The sequence below is a fragment of the Gouania willdenowi genome, chromosome 14, assembly GCF_900634775.1.
Source record: "Gouania willdenowi chromosome 14, fGouWil2.1, whole genome shotgun sequence".
NCBI lineage: Eukaryota > Metazoa > Chordata > Actinopteri > Blenniiformes > Gobiesocidae > Gouania > Gouania willdenowi.
In genome coordinates, this window is record NC_041057.1 from 24,214,797 (window position 1) to 24,232,063 (window position 17,267).

General features: G+C 43.9%; 1 protein-coding gene across 1 annotated transcript; it reads left to right on the forward strand.

The window, feature by feature from the left end:
• Positions 1-357: 357 nt before the first annotated feature.
• Positions 358-16,979, forward strand: pwwp2a (PWWP domain containing 2A). Its single transcript, XM_028467022.1, has 2 exons — positions 358-1,060; positions 14,074-16,979. The coding sequence occupies exons 1-2, from the start codon at positions 399-401 to the stop codon at positions 15,641-15,643; spliced, it is 2,232 nt and encodes a 743-aa protein (XP_028322823.1). The 5' UTR covers positions 358-398; the 3' UTR covers positions 15,644-16,979.
• The last annotated feature ends 288 nt before the right edge of the window (positions 16,980-17,267 follow it).

Below are 17,267 nucleotides of genomic sequence, written 5' to 3' on the forward strand. Positions count from 1 at the left end.
AATATGGCGACTTCCGGGTTGATGATAGCTGTGAAAACCCTTTCACACTACATACACTGCAATAATTTTTTTTTTTTTTACAACAATGCATGCTTTTTTTGCACAAAAAACAAAACACTGTCTGAGATTGGCATGAATGCTTTCATTTGTGTTTTTATTTTATTTTAAATACATTTGCCAATTTTAGATTACGTTGATAACAATGCAATCGTTTAGTGGTTATTCTACACACAAAAACAATTCACAGTCCTCTGCTGGTCAATATACGATAATACAATAGGACAGACGCAGCCAATAATAAATGGAGATCAATTTCTGACAGTGCTGCTAACCAATAGCAGCCATGGATACGCTAGGTGGGCGGGGATAAGCTACACCGGGCTACACAGCGGGAGAAAATGGCGGCTGTGACTGCAGAGCCTGGAGCAGCAGCGGTTCCGACACCAACAGACACTGCAACAGAGAGCGACAAACCACCGGAACCAAGCACGTCTGGCTTCGACCTTCCAGGAGTTCGAATAGAGCCGTACAGTCGAAGGGACTCGGGACGGGAGCAGCTGGACGGAGTAGACTCGGAGAGTCGCCATGTTGATCAAACCGAGGAGCCGGACCGGGCCTTAGCGGACCGTATCTCCGCTCGTGGGGAGGAATACTGCAGTCTACCGCCAAACCCGCAGCCCTCCGCCGTGTTTCTGCACTCTTTTCCTGTTCCGCCGCCCAACACCGAGGCCGGACTGTCGCTGGACGAACCGGCCGAACCCACTACCAACGGCACCACGGACCTGGAGCGGGAATACAGGTTCCGGGCACCGGTGAATGGGGATGTAATGAACAGGGACCTGGACCCAGGAACCCAGGAGTCTCTGTTGCGGTCTGACTCGACCCCGAACCAAACCCCCGCGGAGGCCTCGCCTGCCGCCCAAAAGCTTGTGCTGAAGGATTTGAGTCCGGGAACCGAGGTCCAGGTCTCTCTGGATCACGTAATTGATGACGCCGTGGTGGTGTCGTTCCGGTTCGGGGATCGGATCTTCTCTGGGGTTCTAATGGACGTCTCTAGACGGTAAGACGCACGTCACCCCAAAATGTGACGTAAACTATAAGCAACCCCACTAAACTCTAATAATAATAACAATAATTAAATATGTAAATATAAAATAAATAAAAGGGACTCGATCACAAACTACAATGATCTATAAAAACAATTTTAGTATTTGATTAATCTATCCATTATTCAAATAAAATAAATTGCATTTTATTTTCATATATATATATTTATATATATAGCTTATTTCAAAACAGATGTAGGTAAAACAAAAATCCTCTTGAGCTCTTTTTATTGTAAAAAACAAAGTAAATATACAAGACTCCAACAAAAATGATTTCATGGCCTTTTAAAAAGGCATGACTTAAATAAAGGCCTAATACGCAAAATTGCTTAAATAAAGCTGCTTAACACAATAACTAACATTTTTGGACTGTACTTTTTTCCTTCAAAAGTTATTCTCATCCACTATTGATGCCAGTGTGGCCCCAAAGACACTGCCAAAATGACATTTCTGGTGTTTTTCCAGATTGAAAGTTTTTGACAAAATAATGACGGATGTCGATATTGTGGCTTCCACGCCTGAATACCGCAGAAATCAGAGTGATGTCATATAACAGGAAACACACTAAGCCCTTGTTTACACAACATCTTGGTTCTTTTTCCATTTTTGTTTCCAAAAAGTTCCACATTCACTCAGCAACATCTTCAAAACGATCTCTACATGAGACAGCGGGAAACACCAAAAACGATGACACGCCAATAGCTGGTGTTGTGAATTTTCATTATACCAAAATAAGCGCATGTGCAGAGAGACTGTAAGAATAGAGCTTTAATTGGGGCTACAAAGTTAGGCCTGGCCCAAACTCAACAGAATATGGCCCAAACCCGAATTAAGCCGATCTCTCTTTAAGCCTGAACCCATTGCAGCCCGACTCTATTCACATACATGTGCGCACTTGTAGAATAGTCCGAGGCAAGTTCCTTTAATATCTCATCTTCATTTACTAGTCACTCATTCTGCATACAACTATAAACATGACAAGCAGCTTCATGTGCCACTACACGCTACGTACCTGTTTACTTCTACTGTAAAGGCCGAACGCGGGTTTGGGCAAATGTGAGTCCCTTAAATCAAAATAAAAAATGATGTTTGATTAGAAATAGCAGACTTCCTGTGGGTTTTATGACTTGTGCGTGATAAGGATCCTCTAAGTCTGTAAACGGCTGCTCATTTAAAAAGTTCAAGAGGGCGCTACAGAGTCAATTTTGAAAAAGTAATTGCAAAAATGTTATGAAATTTGAGGTTTTGGTACCCTTTAACATACATGGCAGGTTTCGTCACTTGCAAAAATTTCTAACTAATCCAATTGAGACAGTTCATTTTTTGGTGAATGACTCTCTGCCACAGGACATGTGTTCTGTAAAAACTCACTATTTTTATATAAAATTTAATACACTGTATTGTCTCCATTGAGAAGGTATTTTTCGGCTCCAGGAAGACTTTAATCCAGGTAAGATGAGATTAAATGGTTCCTTGTAGAGCAGGGGTGTCCAATTCCGGTCCTCGAGGGCCACTATCCAGCATGTTTTAGATGTTTCCCTCTTCCAACACACCTGATTCAAATGATCAACTCCTCATCCAGCTCTGCAGAAGCCTGATAACGATCCTAATCATTTGAATCAGGTGTGTTGGAAGAGGGAAACATCTAAAACATGCTGGATAGTGGCCCTCGAGGACCGGAATTGGACACCCCTGTTGTAGAGTAAAGGTTGCAGACCCCTGACCAGGGGAAGAGGGTTAGGAGACCCCACTATAAGAGCTGGACCCTCTGAATTGAATCCATGGGGTGAAGCAATGCAGATGCTAAGTTGGTTATGCTACTGTTAAGTTAATTCAAGTACAAAATTTCTGCAAAATAAAAAAATAGAATGCTTTGCTGTTATTTCCATTTTTTTTGTTACGTGTTGTTTTAAAATGATATAAAATAAATGACCTGTTGTTTCAGCCACTGCTTGTTGCCGAAAAACTTAGTATTGACACTGAAACCTGAAAACATTTAGCAAATATATCTCGAGTCATCGTCAGTCTTTATTTCATACAAAGCTACGGTACGCCAGTTATGTCAATAATGCTCAAAAAAAGGAAAAATAGGGCCCTATAGAATCTGTTTTGGTTTTTTCTAAACTCCGTTTTATTTTTCCCAAATTCCGTTTTTTCCACATTCATTTTTATGTGGAATTCTGCTGACTACTTAGAAAATCTTAAAAAAATATAATTTGCATAATCATTTGAAACGCGATGTATATATACTGTACCTTTTATTTGTACATTTTTTTTGACACATTTTTGTTTAATTACTGGTATGTGTTTTTGTTAATTAGTATTTATTTTGTTTCCTCACAGGAGTTAAAAACTATTATTTTCTGGGGAAAAAAAACATTAACATTTCTAAAGAAAACTGAATTTAAAAAAATAATGTGGAAAACACGGAATTTGAAAAAAAAAATTTGATAGGGCCTTAGAGAAGAAAACCGACATAGCAGCTCATGTGAGTGTTTGAAACAGCTGATTCAGCTGATAGTTGAGAATTTACTTCCTTGCGGTGCAGAGTGAGTGGTTACAATCGGTTCCATTTTAAATAGCCGTTATACCGCCTCATATCACTTTTATGGGATGATCTGACATGTTTGTGACTCAGTGCGATGCACCGGTCAGATGAAACAATGGACTATCGTCTTAAATGGACTATTTCTGTGATCAGAAGAGGAGAAGGAAGACTGTTGATGATTTACTATTGCTGCTGCTGTGAACGGATCGCTTTGTGTCCTCATGGATCCCCGTGACTGTGCAGGCTCTGCCCCACACACACACACAAACTGGTGTCAGAGAGAGAGTAAGAACAGACGGGATAAATTGCGTGTAAACCAAGAGAAGCTTATTCAAGGTGAAATAATTTTATAGTCTGGATGCAGAGTGATGGTTGTCAGTCCGTTCAGAGCGGCAGGCAGCTGGGATCACAGCCCTCTTAGGGCTTTTCCACCGGGCAGGAGCTGGAGCTAACTTGGAGATAGCGCGTGTTTTGGCGCCGAGCCAATATGTTTCCACCAACATAGCTCCAGCTCTCGGAGCCAAAAACCAGAGCTATGCTGGCCCCACATAGCTTCTTGGCTACAGCTCAGCTCTGAAGTGGGTGAGTGCTAGGCAGGGTTATCGACAGTCCTCCAAAAACTAGAAGCAGCCATTTTTTTTAAGCTGGCGAGTGGCTGGTCACGTTAGCACAAATCTGACAAAAACATTTAAAAGTGAGTCCAAAGTGAGTGAAAGAAGACAGAGCAGTGGTCAGAGGAGGAGAACATTGTTTCCTGGTACTGTGGGTGTCTGAAGAGGTTCAGGGAAAGTGGACGGAGCCCCATGGACCAAACACAACTACAGCCACGGAGGAGCTCGTCCTGTAGAACTGTTACTAATCCTGGTAAGTTTTATTTCACCCTGTCATTAGCCTACTACCAATATTAGCTTGCTACAATATTCCCTCATCCATATGATGACCGTTACGTCTAAAGAGGTGCAGGCTAGCCAGTTAGCCGCTAGTTAGCTAGGAAACCATAACAATACTTTAATATTCCTGAAAGCAGCAGCAATATTTCATTAACCTGTATTCAGAACTTCCCTTATTGTTACACAATGGTCATGTAATAATATTATTGAACTATGTGGTAACAACGTTTCTGCTCATTCAAGAGTTGGATTTGGAGGTTCATCTGTAGCTCAGCTCGTGTTCATCTCAGAACAAATCCAGTTATAGATTCATTCATTCTATGCAAATGTCAACATGATCAATATTATCTGTTGGTCCATCCGGAAATATCATTATACACCATTTACTTGAATTTATATTTGTTTATGAAGAAATGAAACTATTATTAAGAACTATTATTATTTTCTATTCCTGGACAAAACAAAGCTCATTCTTAATCAAAAAGCATTGCATACTCTTTATTATACACTTGTTTTACCATATTTGAGTTACTATCTAGAAGTTTGGGGAAATACATACATGATGAACATCCAACCATCATTCATAATGCAAAAAAAGATCCATCAGACTGATACATAACACGGGATACAGAGAACACATACATGCATTATTGTTAAACACCAGATTTAAAACTCCAGATCTCATCAAACTCAAAACTGTCCAAATGATTTATAAAGTAAAGGTTTACTTCCAGAAGCGTTGCAGAAAAGATTTTTAGAGAGAGAAGGGGAATATAATTTAAGAGGAGAAATACATTTCAAGGTGAAATATGCTAGAACAACAGTCAAAAGGATGAGTTTAACAATATCAGGGGTTAAGTTATGGAACTGCATAAGGGATGAAATAAAACAACATAAACCAGTTTAAAAAGCTTTTTAAATCATTTTGTGTTAGTAAGTATAAGAAAGAAGAGTAACAATTACAAGTACATGTCATATATACATTCATGTGTATGTATGTATGTTTGATGTGAATGTATAAACTGTATATATAAAACTTGTGTAGAATATATATTGTTAAAATAGTAATATAAGCTAATTATTTTTGTGTGTGCGATTGTTTAGTTTTATTGTGATAAGGTAGGTTTGTATAAGCTTTGCTTCAACCTACACACTTTTGGCGTAAGGATTACACAATTGTTTGTTTTTGTATTTTCTTATTGTGGAGACTGCTGAAATAAATAATAAATAATAATATTTTTAATGCTTCTATGCAGGAAAAAAGGAGGAAGGAGTTGATGCAGATTTTCTTCCATGGCGCAGTCAAGGACACGGTTCATGGACCAGAACCAGGACCAGGACTACGTCCATGGTCCATAACCTCCAGCTCATGATGAACTCCTCAGCACTGGTTGTACTGGTGTTGTTCTGGAGCAGATAGAGGCAGGCTTTGGCCCTTTCTAACAGAAAGCCCACAGTCATTTTTTTAAGTCAATGTTAATATATATTGAGTTGGTTTGTAAATCTATTTTTACTTTGTGTAAATAAAGTTACTTATTTTGTATTCTACAAGGACTTTGTTCATTGTTTGTTGCCTACTTGTGAGCTCACACATGTATTTTATTTTCATTCAGATAATTTAATTGCTCTTTACATCTGCTTTTTGTAAGATAACAACCTGTTGTTGCACACACTATTATGCTACGTTCACACCAAACGCGGTTTCTGCGGCACAAGCGAACAGATTACATGCAAAGTCAATGGTTTAGACGCGCTGGGAGGCGAATTATTCGCCGGTGGGGCGGCGCGAACTGTTTCGCGCGTTGAACGCGAATGCTGCGGCAAGCGCGCTCCCGATTTTCGCGTTGTTCGCCGTTCGCTTGAGTTGAAAATATTGAACTCCAGCGGCAGTTTCGCGTGACGCGCAGGCGCGAAAGCCAATCAGAGTCCTTGTTGGCAATGACGTCAGGCAGGCAACACGGAAACCAGTATTTTCACCCGTTCAACCATTGAGGAGAAGCTAATGGTAGCGGTGTGTGACCACCGGGAGCTGTATGACACGGCCTGTTATTTTAACCAGGACCAGGAAGGATTTGGTGTGGAGGAGAATCAGCGAGGAGGTGGAGCAGCAGGTAAATGTTCTCTCTGTAGTTTTCATCTTTGAAAGTCGGCAGTGAGTGAGGATAGCATTAGCTAATGATAGCATTAGCCGCTAACACCAGCTATTTTCACTTATGGGTTATGAGAGGAAAAAAAAGTCAGGAGAAGCGTAGTGGGTCAGCTGCAGGAACATCCAAACGGTGGAAATACCCTGTGGTCATGTCCTTCATCGACCCCTTTGTTTCACCGCGAGAGACAAGCAGCAACATGGGGTAGAGGGTTGAGGAAGACAGGACCACAGAGTATGGTCAACCATCAGAGACTGGAGGTTTGTTTATCAGTGCAGACATGTAGAAATATATACCAGGTTAATATTCAGGCCTTTATGCATCACAGGGCTTCTTCTAGTGGGGGGATCTAAATCTAGTATAATGATTTAAAATGTACAGTAATGTTATTGTTTGCTGTCACTCAGAGGTAAACAATCAGATGAGTGATGGAGAAGGACAGGGAGGGGGAACAGATAGTGTTCAGGGAGCAGGAGAAGATGATGATGATGATGGTGCTGCAGCAGCATCTCCTGCAGAAACAAGTGCAGCCAAACCATCTGATATGAACATGACAGAAGTTGTTTTGCATTCTGTTATAAATAAAATGTATCTATAAATGCTTGGTATATCAGTGATGACAATGTTGATCATTACCTCATTTAATGTTTAATTAAAATATATCTATGATCTTATTTAAGTAACAGTGACTTGATAAGCTATTCTATATATATATATATATATATATAATGTTTGTTTATTTTGAAGGAAAAAGAGCAAAGAAGAGGCCCAGCCAAGGCTCTCCAAGAGAGGTGGAGCAGCTTATCCTACAGACCTTCAGGAGACCACCTCCTCACCACCAGCTCTGACTGAGGATGAGATGTTTTTCAGAGACCTGCTTCCTATCCTGCAAAAAGTGCCACCAGAATTTAGGGAACGTAAAATTTCAAAGTTTTAAACTTCTTGATTATCATCCGGTAACACTAAATTTGGAATATTTTAATTAGGTTTTGGATTGGGCTGGATGGGCGGCACTCTTTGCATGGCAGGAACCACATTGTGAATAGTTGTTTATACTAGTTTGTTTATTATGTAAGTATTATAATATTGAAGTAAACAGTTTGTTTAAAATTGAGGTATTATATTGTTAATGTACATGGTGTTCTTTCAGAATTGTTGATTAAAAACACATTTTAAAGTGTACTTTTGCTTTCTTTTTAATTTCTATCAATGCATCTTAACAGCAATGTGTACACCACATCAAGGTTATATATTTTGTTCATACAAGAATATATAGTTTCCTCATATTGATTCTCTGTGAGACCTTTAATGCCTTTAATTAATTTCAGAGGTGAGGTTTCTTGGATTATTTCTTTCTGGTTGAAAATAAAGCTGACAGACGTTTCTCTTCTCATTCTTCCATATTTATTATACACATGTTAATACAATAGGAAGTTTGCTCTATAGAAGTATGTGGTTGGCTCTTAAAATAGTCGTTTTGGGTGTGCTGGTGGAATATGTCTAGCCATGGAACAGCTCCTGCAGAGAAGTACGATGTGAAGACCTCTCATCCATAGCTGTTAGCAGTGGTCCTGAAGGAGTCACCTGTGGCCAGATACCTGCACAGTGAACAACATAGAAAAGCTCAGATCATTGATAATCAGATATATATAATGTGGGTGTGTACGTGTGCATAAAAGGTGGAGAGATTAGAAATAACAGGCCTTATCTGCCAGATGACAATAATTAACAGTAGTAAATAATAATGATTTATTAATAAGAGTTAAAAACAATAAATATTAATGAAACAAGCCTCATCTTCCAGAATAGATCTCCAGAGGACAAAAAATAACAATAGTAAATAATTTGTTATAATGATTAACTTTTATTTTAGTTGTAATATATTTATGATAAAAAACAATAATAAAGCAGGGATTAATATAGTATTTATCTTTATTGTGTATTTGAGAGATGTTTCTGATGAATCATGGCATCTTCGGTTGCTTATGAAACTTACCGGAGACAGACACACAGTCGTTCGGCTGCAGAGACGGAGCTCCGGTAGTTGGTGTCCTGTCGGGACATCCGTGGGCCAATCCGACCCAGCAAGTCGTCGAATCGGGCGCTGGTCATCCACAGGTACCGCTGGAAGCAGTCATCATCCAGCTGTAGCTTCTGAAGCGGTCAGTGAAGCTCACCGAGTTGGCTGTGGCGCTGGTTAACCTGGTGAAGCCAGGAAAGCCGACGTTCCTTCGGAGGTTAGGAGCAGTGAATTGACGGAGGTCCTCCATAGTTGATGGTGGAAACAAACAGAGCCTGGTTGTCGCCGTTTGGGAGTCTGGTGGGCGGAGCTTCGCTTCAGACGCGAATGAAGCGAATAGGGAAACATTTTTTGATCCCGCGAATCCTGCGGAAGGTTTCGCGCGACAGACGCGAACAGTCCCGCAGAAACCGCGTTTGGTGTGAACTCAGCATTAGGTTTATTTTGATACATTTATAGAATTGAAAAGTTCAAACAATACTCACCTAATGAGTAGGACATTTAAATAGAATGCAATTGAGATTTCCTCAAATCAAAAATGTATTGAAACAAATCAAACAGCAGCAATAGGTATAAAACAAATGTGGGAGTCAATGAGCTGTCGTTGATCATTAATAACACAAGTTGAACAGCATGATGAGGACACAAACATGTTTAAATACAGCATCCCTTCAGTCACACACAGTAAGTCCTCGGTCCAAATGCAGATGGATGGAGTCAGGACACGTTAGTTTGACACAAACTTGCATTGATTCTGGTCATATTGAGTCTCAGCAGTGCGATCACGGACCTGCTCAGTCAGCATTAAGAGCATTTATAATGATAAACATATCAAAATCAACTTATTGCTGTACTGATGCAGGCGTAGTTAAAGCTAAGGAGTTTAGCAAAGGCTAACACTAACACGGTCATTGTTAAGCAATAAACCATCTTTGATCATTACCTGTGTTCACAAATGTCACAAATTCTTGTGATCCCGATGAAGACGGTAGAGTTGTTCAGCTGAATATTTACATAGGATAGTATTCATACAATGTCAATAGTCAAAGCATGGGCTTCATTATGGCGCAAGTGCTCATGGGTAAAATACTACGTAATTAGTGACGTACTGACGTTTTTTTTAGTGATGCAAGGACGTGGCTCCAACTTGCCGCTGCTGCGGTGGAAAGCTAAACAGGACTAGCTCAGATTCCACAAGTTGGCCTTGATTCAATCGAGAAAATGGCCGATGGTTCTGACCGACCTAACTCCGATCCGAGATGCCAATTCCTCAGCATCCTCGAGGAGAGGACCAGCACAATCCACAAAGTCTTTAAGGGTCAGTACTTTTGAGTCGCAGAGCTTGTTCAGGATCACCGATGATCCTGCTTCGCATCCAAGGCAGGTCCAAAACATGACTGGCTCCCTCAGTAGCCACAACAAAGATTTGCAGGGCTCGGAACGGCGAAGGTAAAACAGTCTCCAAACTTTAAAAACTTTTTGGTAAAAAGATGGGAGTTTATCCATTGTCCAACCTTTAAAATCCATCAGGAACAGCGACTCACCCAGACCCAGACCTCCACACTGCTTCAATAAGGCACAGGCCAAAGGTCGCCACACCAGGTCTGCAGGACCAGTCAGGAATCGCTGGACAAACCGGAGGCGAAAGGCTGCTCCTCGGCTGGCTAGGTGTATCAGACTGTGCCCCCCTTCCTCCTTTGGTAGGAAAAGCACACTTTGCTGGACCCAGTGTAGTCGATCCCAGAAGAAATCCACTAACTTGACCTGCAGTTTTGCCAGCAAGTCACCTGGAGGTTCCACACGCCAACCGGTGCCACAACATGGAAGCGAGTAGGCTGTTGATCACCAGTACTCGGTCCCTGTATGACATCTTAGGGAGGATCCACCTCCGCTTCTTCAAACAACCTTCGACAGTTTCTAAAACACCAGTCCAATTCTGGGGAATGAAGGTCTGATTCCCGAGATAGACCCCTAGGTATTTTAGCCCACCTGACCTCCACGTCAGGCTTCCAGGTAGACAGTGTTTTTGTTGAAGTGTTTCCAACTGCGATCGCTTCACTTTTAAGCCAGTTTACTTTGGCAGAGGAAACTTTGTTAAAAATGCACACAGCCTTATTCAGCACATCAATGTCTTTGTATTGTTACCAGGATAATGAGGTCGTCAGCATAAACAGACATTTTATTGGCCATGCTCCCTGGCAACAACACACCAGAAATGGGTGCTTTTAGTCTGTGTAAAAAAGGCTCTAACACCAGAGAGTACAGCATCCCCGATAGTGAGCAGCCCCGTCGAACCCCTCGTTCGACTTTAAATGGGGCTCCCAAACCGCCATTTATTTTCAGCACACTCTCAATGTCACCATACCACACCCGAATCATGGCTATAAAACCAGAGCCGAACCCCATAGCATTCAGTGTGCGCCAGAGGAACAGATGCTCAACCCGGTCAGAAGCCTTTTCCTGGTCGAGAGAGATCAGACCGAGGTAGAAGTCCAATGCTCTAGAGAGGACCAAAATGTCTCGAATTAGAGTCACGTTTTCTGAAAAGAGCCTGCTGGGCACACATGATATAAAAAGGGAAATATAAAAAGGGAGAGCAGTGTTACACCTAAGTGGAGGGGAAAGGGAGGAGAGACTCAAGGTAGGAAATAGAAAGGGTGGGGAAGAATAGATTGTTTTACAGTGAGGGTGAGATGTGAAGTTGTAGAACATATTGTGCTTATTATGTTGTGTAATCAAGCCAGTATAGTGACAAGTGTGATGCCAGTGCATCGTATACCAGTATATGTGCAAAAATCATTACCGCAAACCCAGGAACTGCCCCGGGCCCGCAGATGCAGCCAGGCCAGCAGAAAGAGTGGGGGTACAGGGAGCCCCAGGCCACCCCCCCCACGGCCGAGCAACCCCCCAGACGCCCCCAAGATCCCAGGCCGAGAGGCAACCACCGCCCCCCACACACACATCCGAGGAAGCCCCAAGCAGCCGAGCACCCAACGCATCCTGCCACCGACCCCAACCCCAAGGCCCCCCGCCAGCATCCGCCCCCCCTCGCCCACCCACACACAAGCACCCAACCCCCGAGGGGAGGGCCCAGAGAGCCCCCCGCCCGAGTCCCCAGCAGAGGAGCCAAGGCCCACGCCCAGCAGACGGCCAGAGCCACGCCGAACGGGCAGCCAGCGGGCGCCCGCCGGTGATCCCAGAACCAGCATGGACCGGACCCCAGGCCAGAAGGACCCGGAATGGAAGCAGCAGGGACGGCGACCACGCCCATAGCACGTTGCCCTGCCGGCCCTCAAGCACCCCAAAGCGCGCCAGATCGTCGTTCCTTGATGCCGCCCGCGCGATGAGCCCAAGACAGCACCATCCCGGAGCGCCAAGCAACCCGGCGCAGACACCAGCACCCCCCAGCGCTCCCACCCCCATATCGGCGCGGCAGGCCGTCCCGGACCCACACGCCGCGAGGCCGCCCCCAAGGCAACCAGGAGACGAGACAAGCACCAAGCCCCACCCGTAGGGAAGGGGCACCCCCACCAGGCCGGTACTGCCCGGAGAGACCCCGCAAAGACAGCCCCCAGCAACGCCCCCCAGAGACCCACCGTCATGCTCGACCGCACCCTCCCGATCCCCACACGGCTGCCGCCCTCGTGCCACTACTTAGTAGCACAGGCGGCGGCCCCCTCCACCGCCAGCCCCACCATCCACCCCCCCAAGAGTTGGGTATGTGAGTGTGGTGTAACAAGTGGGTGAGCCAGACCAGCTGGGAGTGTGTGATGTGAAGTGTCCATGTAGGAGGCCTCTCTGGTAGGATCCCGGCCCGTCCGTGTGGCGGGCCACCGGAGAGGGTAGAAGGCGCAGACGGGCACGTGGAACTGCGGGCCCCAGGGACGCGCTGAGCAGCACAACCGGAGACCCCCCGCGGTACTGGCTGGGTAGCCGAAAGGGAGATAAGCAATGTGTTTTTGATACAGGCTATGTCATATTTCAATAGCCTTACTGTCCTGGGTTTCTCTGCTGTAATCCAATGAGTGGCCTAAATACTACTTCCAAGCCGGGCCTCCAACTTCTGCCAATTGTTATCCATAACGCGTAGACGATCCATAAGCAGCTCTTGCTTGCTTTTGATATTGATCAACACATGAGTCTGAGTGTTCAGAGCTCTGTTATATCCTTCAGAAATCACTGGCAGCTTTTCCAAAACAGTCACCAGCGTAGTACGGACTTTTCGATAAATGAGAAAGCCACAAGCTTCGATCAGCAGCATGCCTACTATCATTATTCCAATCATGTAGATGTCCTCCACATCTTCCACGGAAAGGAAGGACAGACACACAACTCGCCACTTATTCCAAGGGTCAAGTGCGTATCCAGCCGCAATCGTCCCACTTGGAAATGCGGGTTCACCACCCCCGGTTCTTTTCGTCAAAAAAATCTGGTCGATGGCACTGAGACCAACTAATTAATTCCAATATTACAGATATTCTTTCAGTGCCATAGGGGTAAGGAATCATTTATGAACATGTTTAAGAGTAGAAGGCGGCCAGAGAGCGAGTAGTAGGCTATTTCGTCCGCCTGCTTCTGGTCATCCCTGTTACTATCATTGGCAGACATCACATTGAGACTGTGTGGCTCTGATTCTAACATTTTAAGCAGTAAGTTGGACGGTGGATAACTTATGATAAATAGAAAACATTTCATGTTTCCTTGCTTTATCATTTTTTCAACTAGAAAATATGTGGAAATTAATAAAAGTGCTCCAAAACCAAACAACGGACAAAGAAACCAACACGGAAATACATGTACATTTTGAAATACGCAAAACTTGTGCTGTGTAGTAAACTTACCCAGTGATGACTGTGGCTTTTATTGCAGTACAATGCGTCGATCCTCTTTTTTTCCTTTGTTTTACCCCATTTTCCGACTGCCTTTTTTTTTCAAGTCAACAAATCAGGGCATGTGCACATGTCAAATATTAAAAGATCTTTTCGAAACATGTATGCTAGGTTAATTAGAGTCTCTAAATTACTCAAAGCAGTGTGTCTGTTGGTGGATGCTGTGACAGACTTGATGTGAGCTGGACATTACTCCACACGTCACAGGAACATGACAAACGCACTCATTCAGAGATTCCAGTGAGGCCATTGTTTATGTTTTTGGATTGTGAAAACATGCAAACTTCACCTAGAAAGCCTGAAGTAGTAAAACCAAGAGAAGTTTTGCTGTGTGAGGCTAGAGTGCAAACCACCATAACATCATGTATGTCTTTTTACAATAATAAATATTCAGGGTGAATATCCCTTTAGAAAAAGAGTTTTTAAATTATGAAGTTCATTGATTCTAACATTCTGGTTCTATCTGTTCCCAGGTTTGGACCTCATGGTATTCCCATCACAGTCTTTCCCAGGCGCGATGACCAGAGCAAGCCGGTTCTGAATGTTGTTGATGACCTTTCCATCAAAGATCAAGCCTCTGCTAGCTCTCCTTCTCTGCCCTCCTCTCATACTTTAAAACCACCACCCCTTTTCCAGGAAGGGGCGCTGTATCCTCCCCCTTTGTTCATTAGAGACACTTACAATCAGGCTTTACCTCAGCCTCCACCTCGTAAGATCAAACGGCCCAAACGACGATATCGCTGTGAGGAGCCAACCTCCATCATGAACGCTATCAAGCTCCGCCCACGGCAGGTGCTCTGCGATAAATGCAAAGGTGTCGTGGCCTCAGGGGGACGCAGAGAGGTGCGGCTCGGCTCAGTGGACTTTCGGTGTGAGGCTGTGTCTCGGCGACAAAAGGTTTCAGGAGGATCTGTCTCTTCTGAGGTGAAACGGTTAAGGAGCAATGACAAGGACAGATGCTCTTCATCATCTTCATCTCAACGCGCTCTAAGGGCCAAGCCTGCCTCCTCCCGCGTACACCTAAATTCAAAGAAGGCTCTGTCTAAAGCTGTGGTCAGGAACTCGGAACCTCCTCAGCAAAAGCCCAAAATCCGAAGCCTCGATGACTCTAGAGCTGTGACTCGAGCAGCTGCCTTGGAGAACCAGAAGGTCCACTTCACCCGCCGCTTACAGAACTGCAGCGGCTCAGCCCACAGCTCTAATTCCGCCACACAGCTGCCTCCCCGCACGCGCCTCAAACCTCAAAGGTATCGTACTGACGAAAGCCAGCCTCAAAACAACAACTCTACTAGTCCACGCCCATTGCTTCCTAAACCTCCCTTAAGCCCTGCTCACCTGACGGACCCCTACTCTCCTCCACTGTCACAACCCCTTGCCCCCGCCCCCTCCTGTGAGCTTAGTGGGGAGGAGACTCCATGCTCTGTTGACGAGCCACTCTCTCAGGGCGGGGTAGGCTCTTACCACTCAGAGTGTAGCTCCACGGAGACCTTTGACCCCCCCTCCCGAGAACCACCCTCTGCCTTAGTGCCTCGATGCCAGGTTTCCCCTGCTGCAGACGCGCCTCCTCCCAGGGTTGATTATGAGATGATGGCAGCAGGCTGTGACGAAGAGGAAGGAGACTTAAAAAGGCGTCGTAAGTCTTCCACGTCATCGACCTCTTCCTCTTCATCTTCGTCCTCCGTTTTTTCTAAGTCTGTGTCGAAATGTCTACTGCCTGACGGCCGCACAGTGTGTGTCGGTGACATCGTTTGGGCTAAAATATATGGCTTTCCCTGGTGGCCCGCGCGGGTTCTTGGCATCACAGTGTCTCGACGTGGAGACACGGGGCTGTCGGTGCGTCAGGAAGCGCGTGTTTCGTGGTTTGGTTCTCCAACCACTTCTTTCCTGCCTCTTGTCCAGCTCTCCCCTTTTCTGGAGACATTTCAGTTGAGGTTTGACCGTAAGAGGAAAGGGCCGTACCGCCGTGCCATTGCAGAGGCCGCCAGCGCCGCCAAGCAGCTCACGCCTGAAGTCCGAGCTCTGCTTACACAGTTTGAGACGTAACACAGGGGAAGTTGGAGATTATAGAAGGCATTCAACTTCTTTTTGTTTAGAAAAAAAGGGGAAGGGCTTGTTTAACCTGTGAGTGTCCCGTTAGGCTCACATCTGCAGTGTTCACAGAACAGTCATGAGGTCCTTAACCACAGTGACGTTATCACACTCATCAGTGAGGCTCAGTATTGGCGCATTATGGGAAATTCACTAGAGGTGAACGTGTTTTGTTTTTTTCTGATTGGCTGAAATCACAGTAAGGATGCACAATAACAAAAAAACACTCCCTGTCTAATTTTCTATGGACACTTCACTCTGGTGTTGATTTGGTGATGTTTGACTTTATGAGTTCAGTTTGTGTGTGAGTCTGATTCATTAGTAATTTGTTTGTCTTTCTCAAGCGTTTTTGATTCTGTTGAGTCAATTTTTGCACATCAGCCTGATTGGTCACTGCTCAGTCTTTCATTCTGCATTGATGTAACAGATGCCATGCTGAACTGTGCCGGAGTGTCACTTCCTGTTAAGGGTGGGCCGACAGAATTATTCTGTTTATGTAAAAACTTGTATTCCATTTGAAAACAAACTGTGAAATGCACAGTGCTTTCCAAACTAAACATGGGGAGCATTTTACAGGCCGAGTTTTACTGTATGTTTCCAATGATGTAGAAAGATTTAGGTCTGGACAGGACAATGATTGCTGCTGTTGATGGTGATGATGATCATGGAGGCAGAGCCTGTTGGACTCTTTTTACCCAGTGCCGTTGGGAGAGAGAGTTGCAACAATGAAAGTTCAAAATGCTTGACCATCACGTGATTTATGTTGACTCAAATAGTTCCCGGAAGTTATTGGGGGGCAATTAGAATCCATCGATTCCGAGTGACATAACTGGGATTTTCTGTAATTTGTCGTCAATAACTGCATTGATTTGCAAATGCATATGTGTATATAATAATATAATAATATATATATATATATAAAACAATCCACTAACATGCTTTAATGCACACATTAATGGGTTTAGATACACTGATAATTATAACATCCTATATAATTATTTAAACGTCTTACCATTCAAAAGTGCATCACAAACTGTCTAATCCGCTCTCGCTCCATTGTGCTGCAACAGTCAACTGCTCACTTCCGGGAGCTATTGTAAGGCTACATGAACCACTATTGCTGTAAAAAAAAAAAAAAAGAAAAATGGTCCATTAGTGTGAACGCAGATGTCATAACTCTTTCTCAAAGCGGCACTGTTTTACCCTCTGTTTGCAGATCAGAGAGTCTGGACGGAGCTATGTATGTGTTTTTCTCCTGTTTAAAATCTGAATAAAAAATAAACTTCTCTTATGCATTTTGTTTTTATTTAAACTTTCTTCTGTTTTGGTTGTACTTTAAAGGAGACATATCATGCATTTAAATCCTTCCTTTTTACATATAAATCATACAGTTGTGGTCTATATAAAGCGGAACTGCAATGCTTGGGTCTGAATTCCTCATTATTATAGCTCCACAGGCCCCTTTTCTGATGTGCTTCTGAGAGTAACTCGTTTTGGTGCGGTCTCTTTAAATGCAAATGAGACACTTCATACCCCGCCCTCTCTCCAGGTTGCAGAGGTGACACTCGGTTCAACTCCA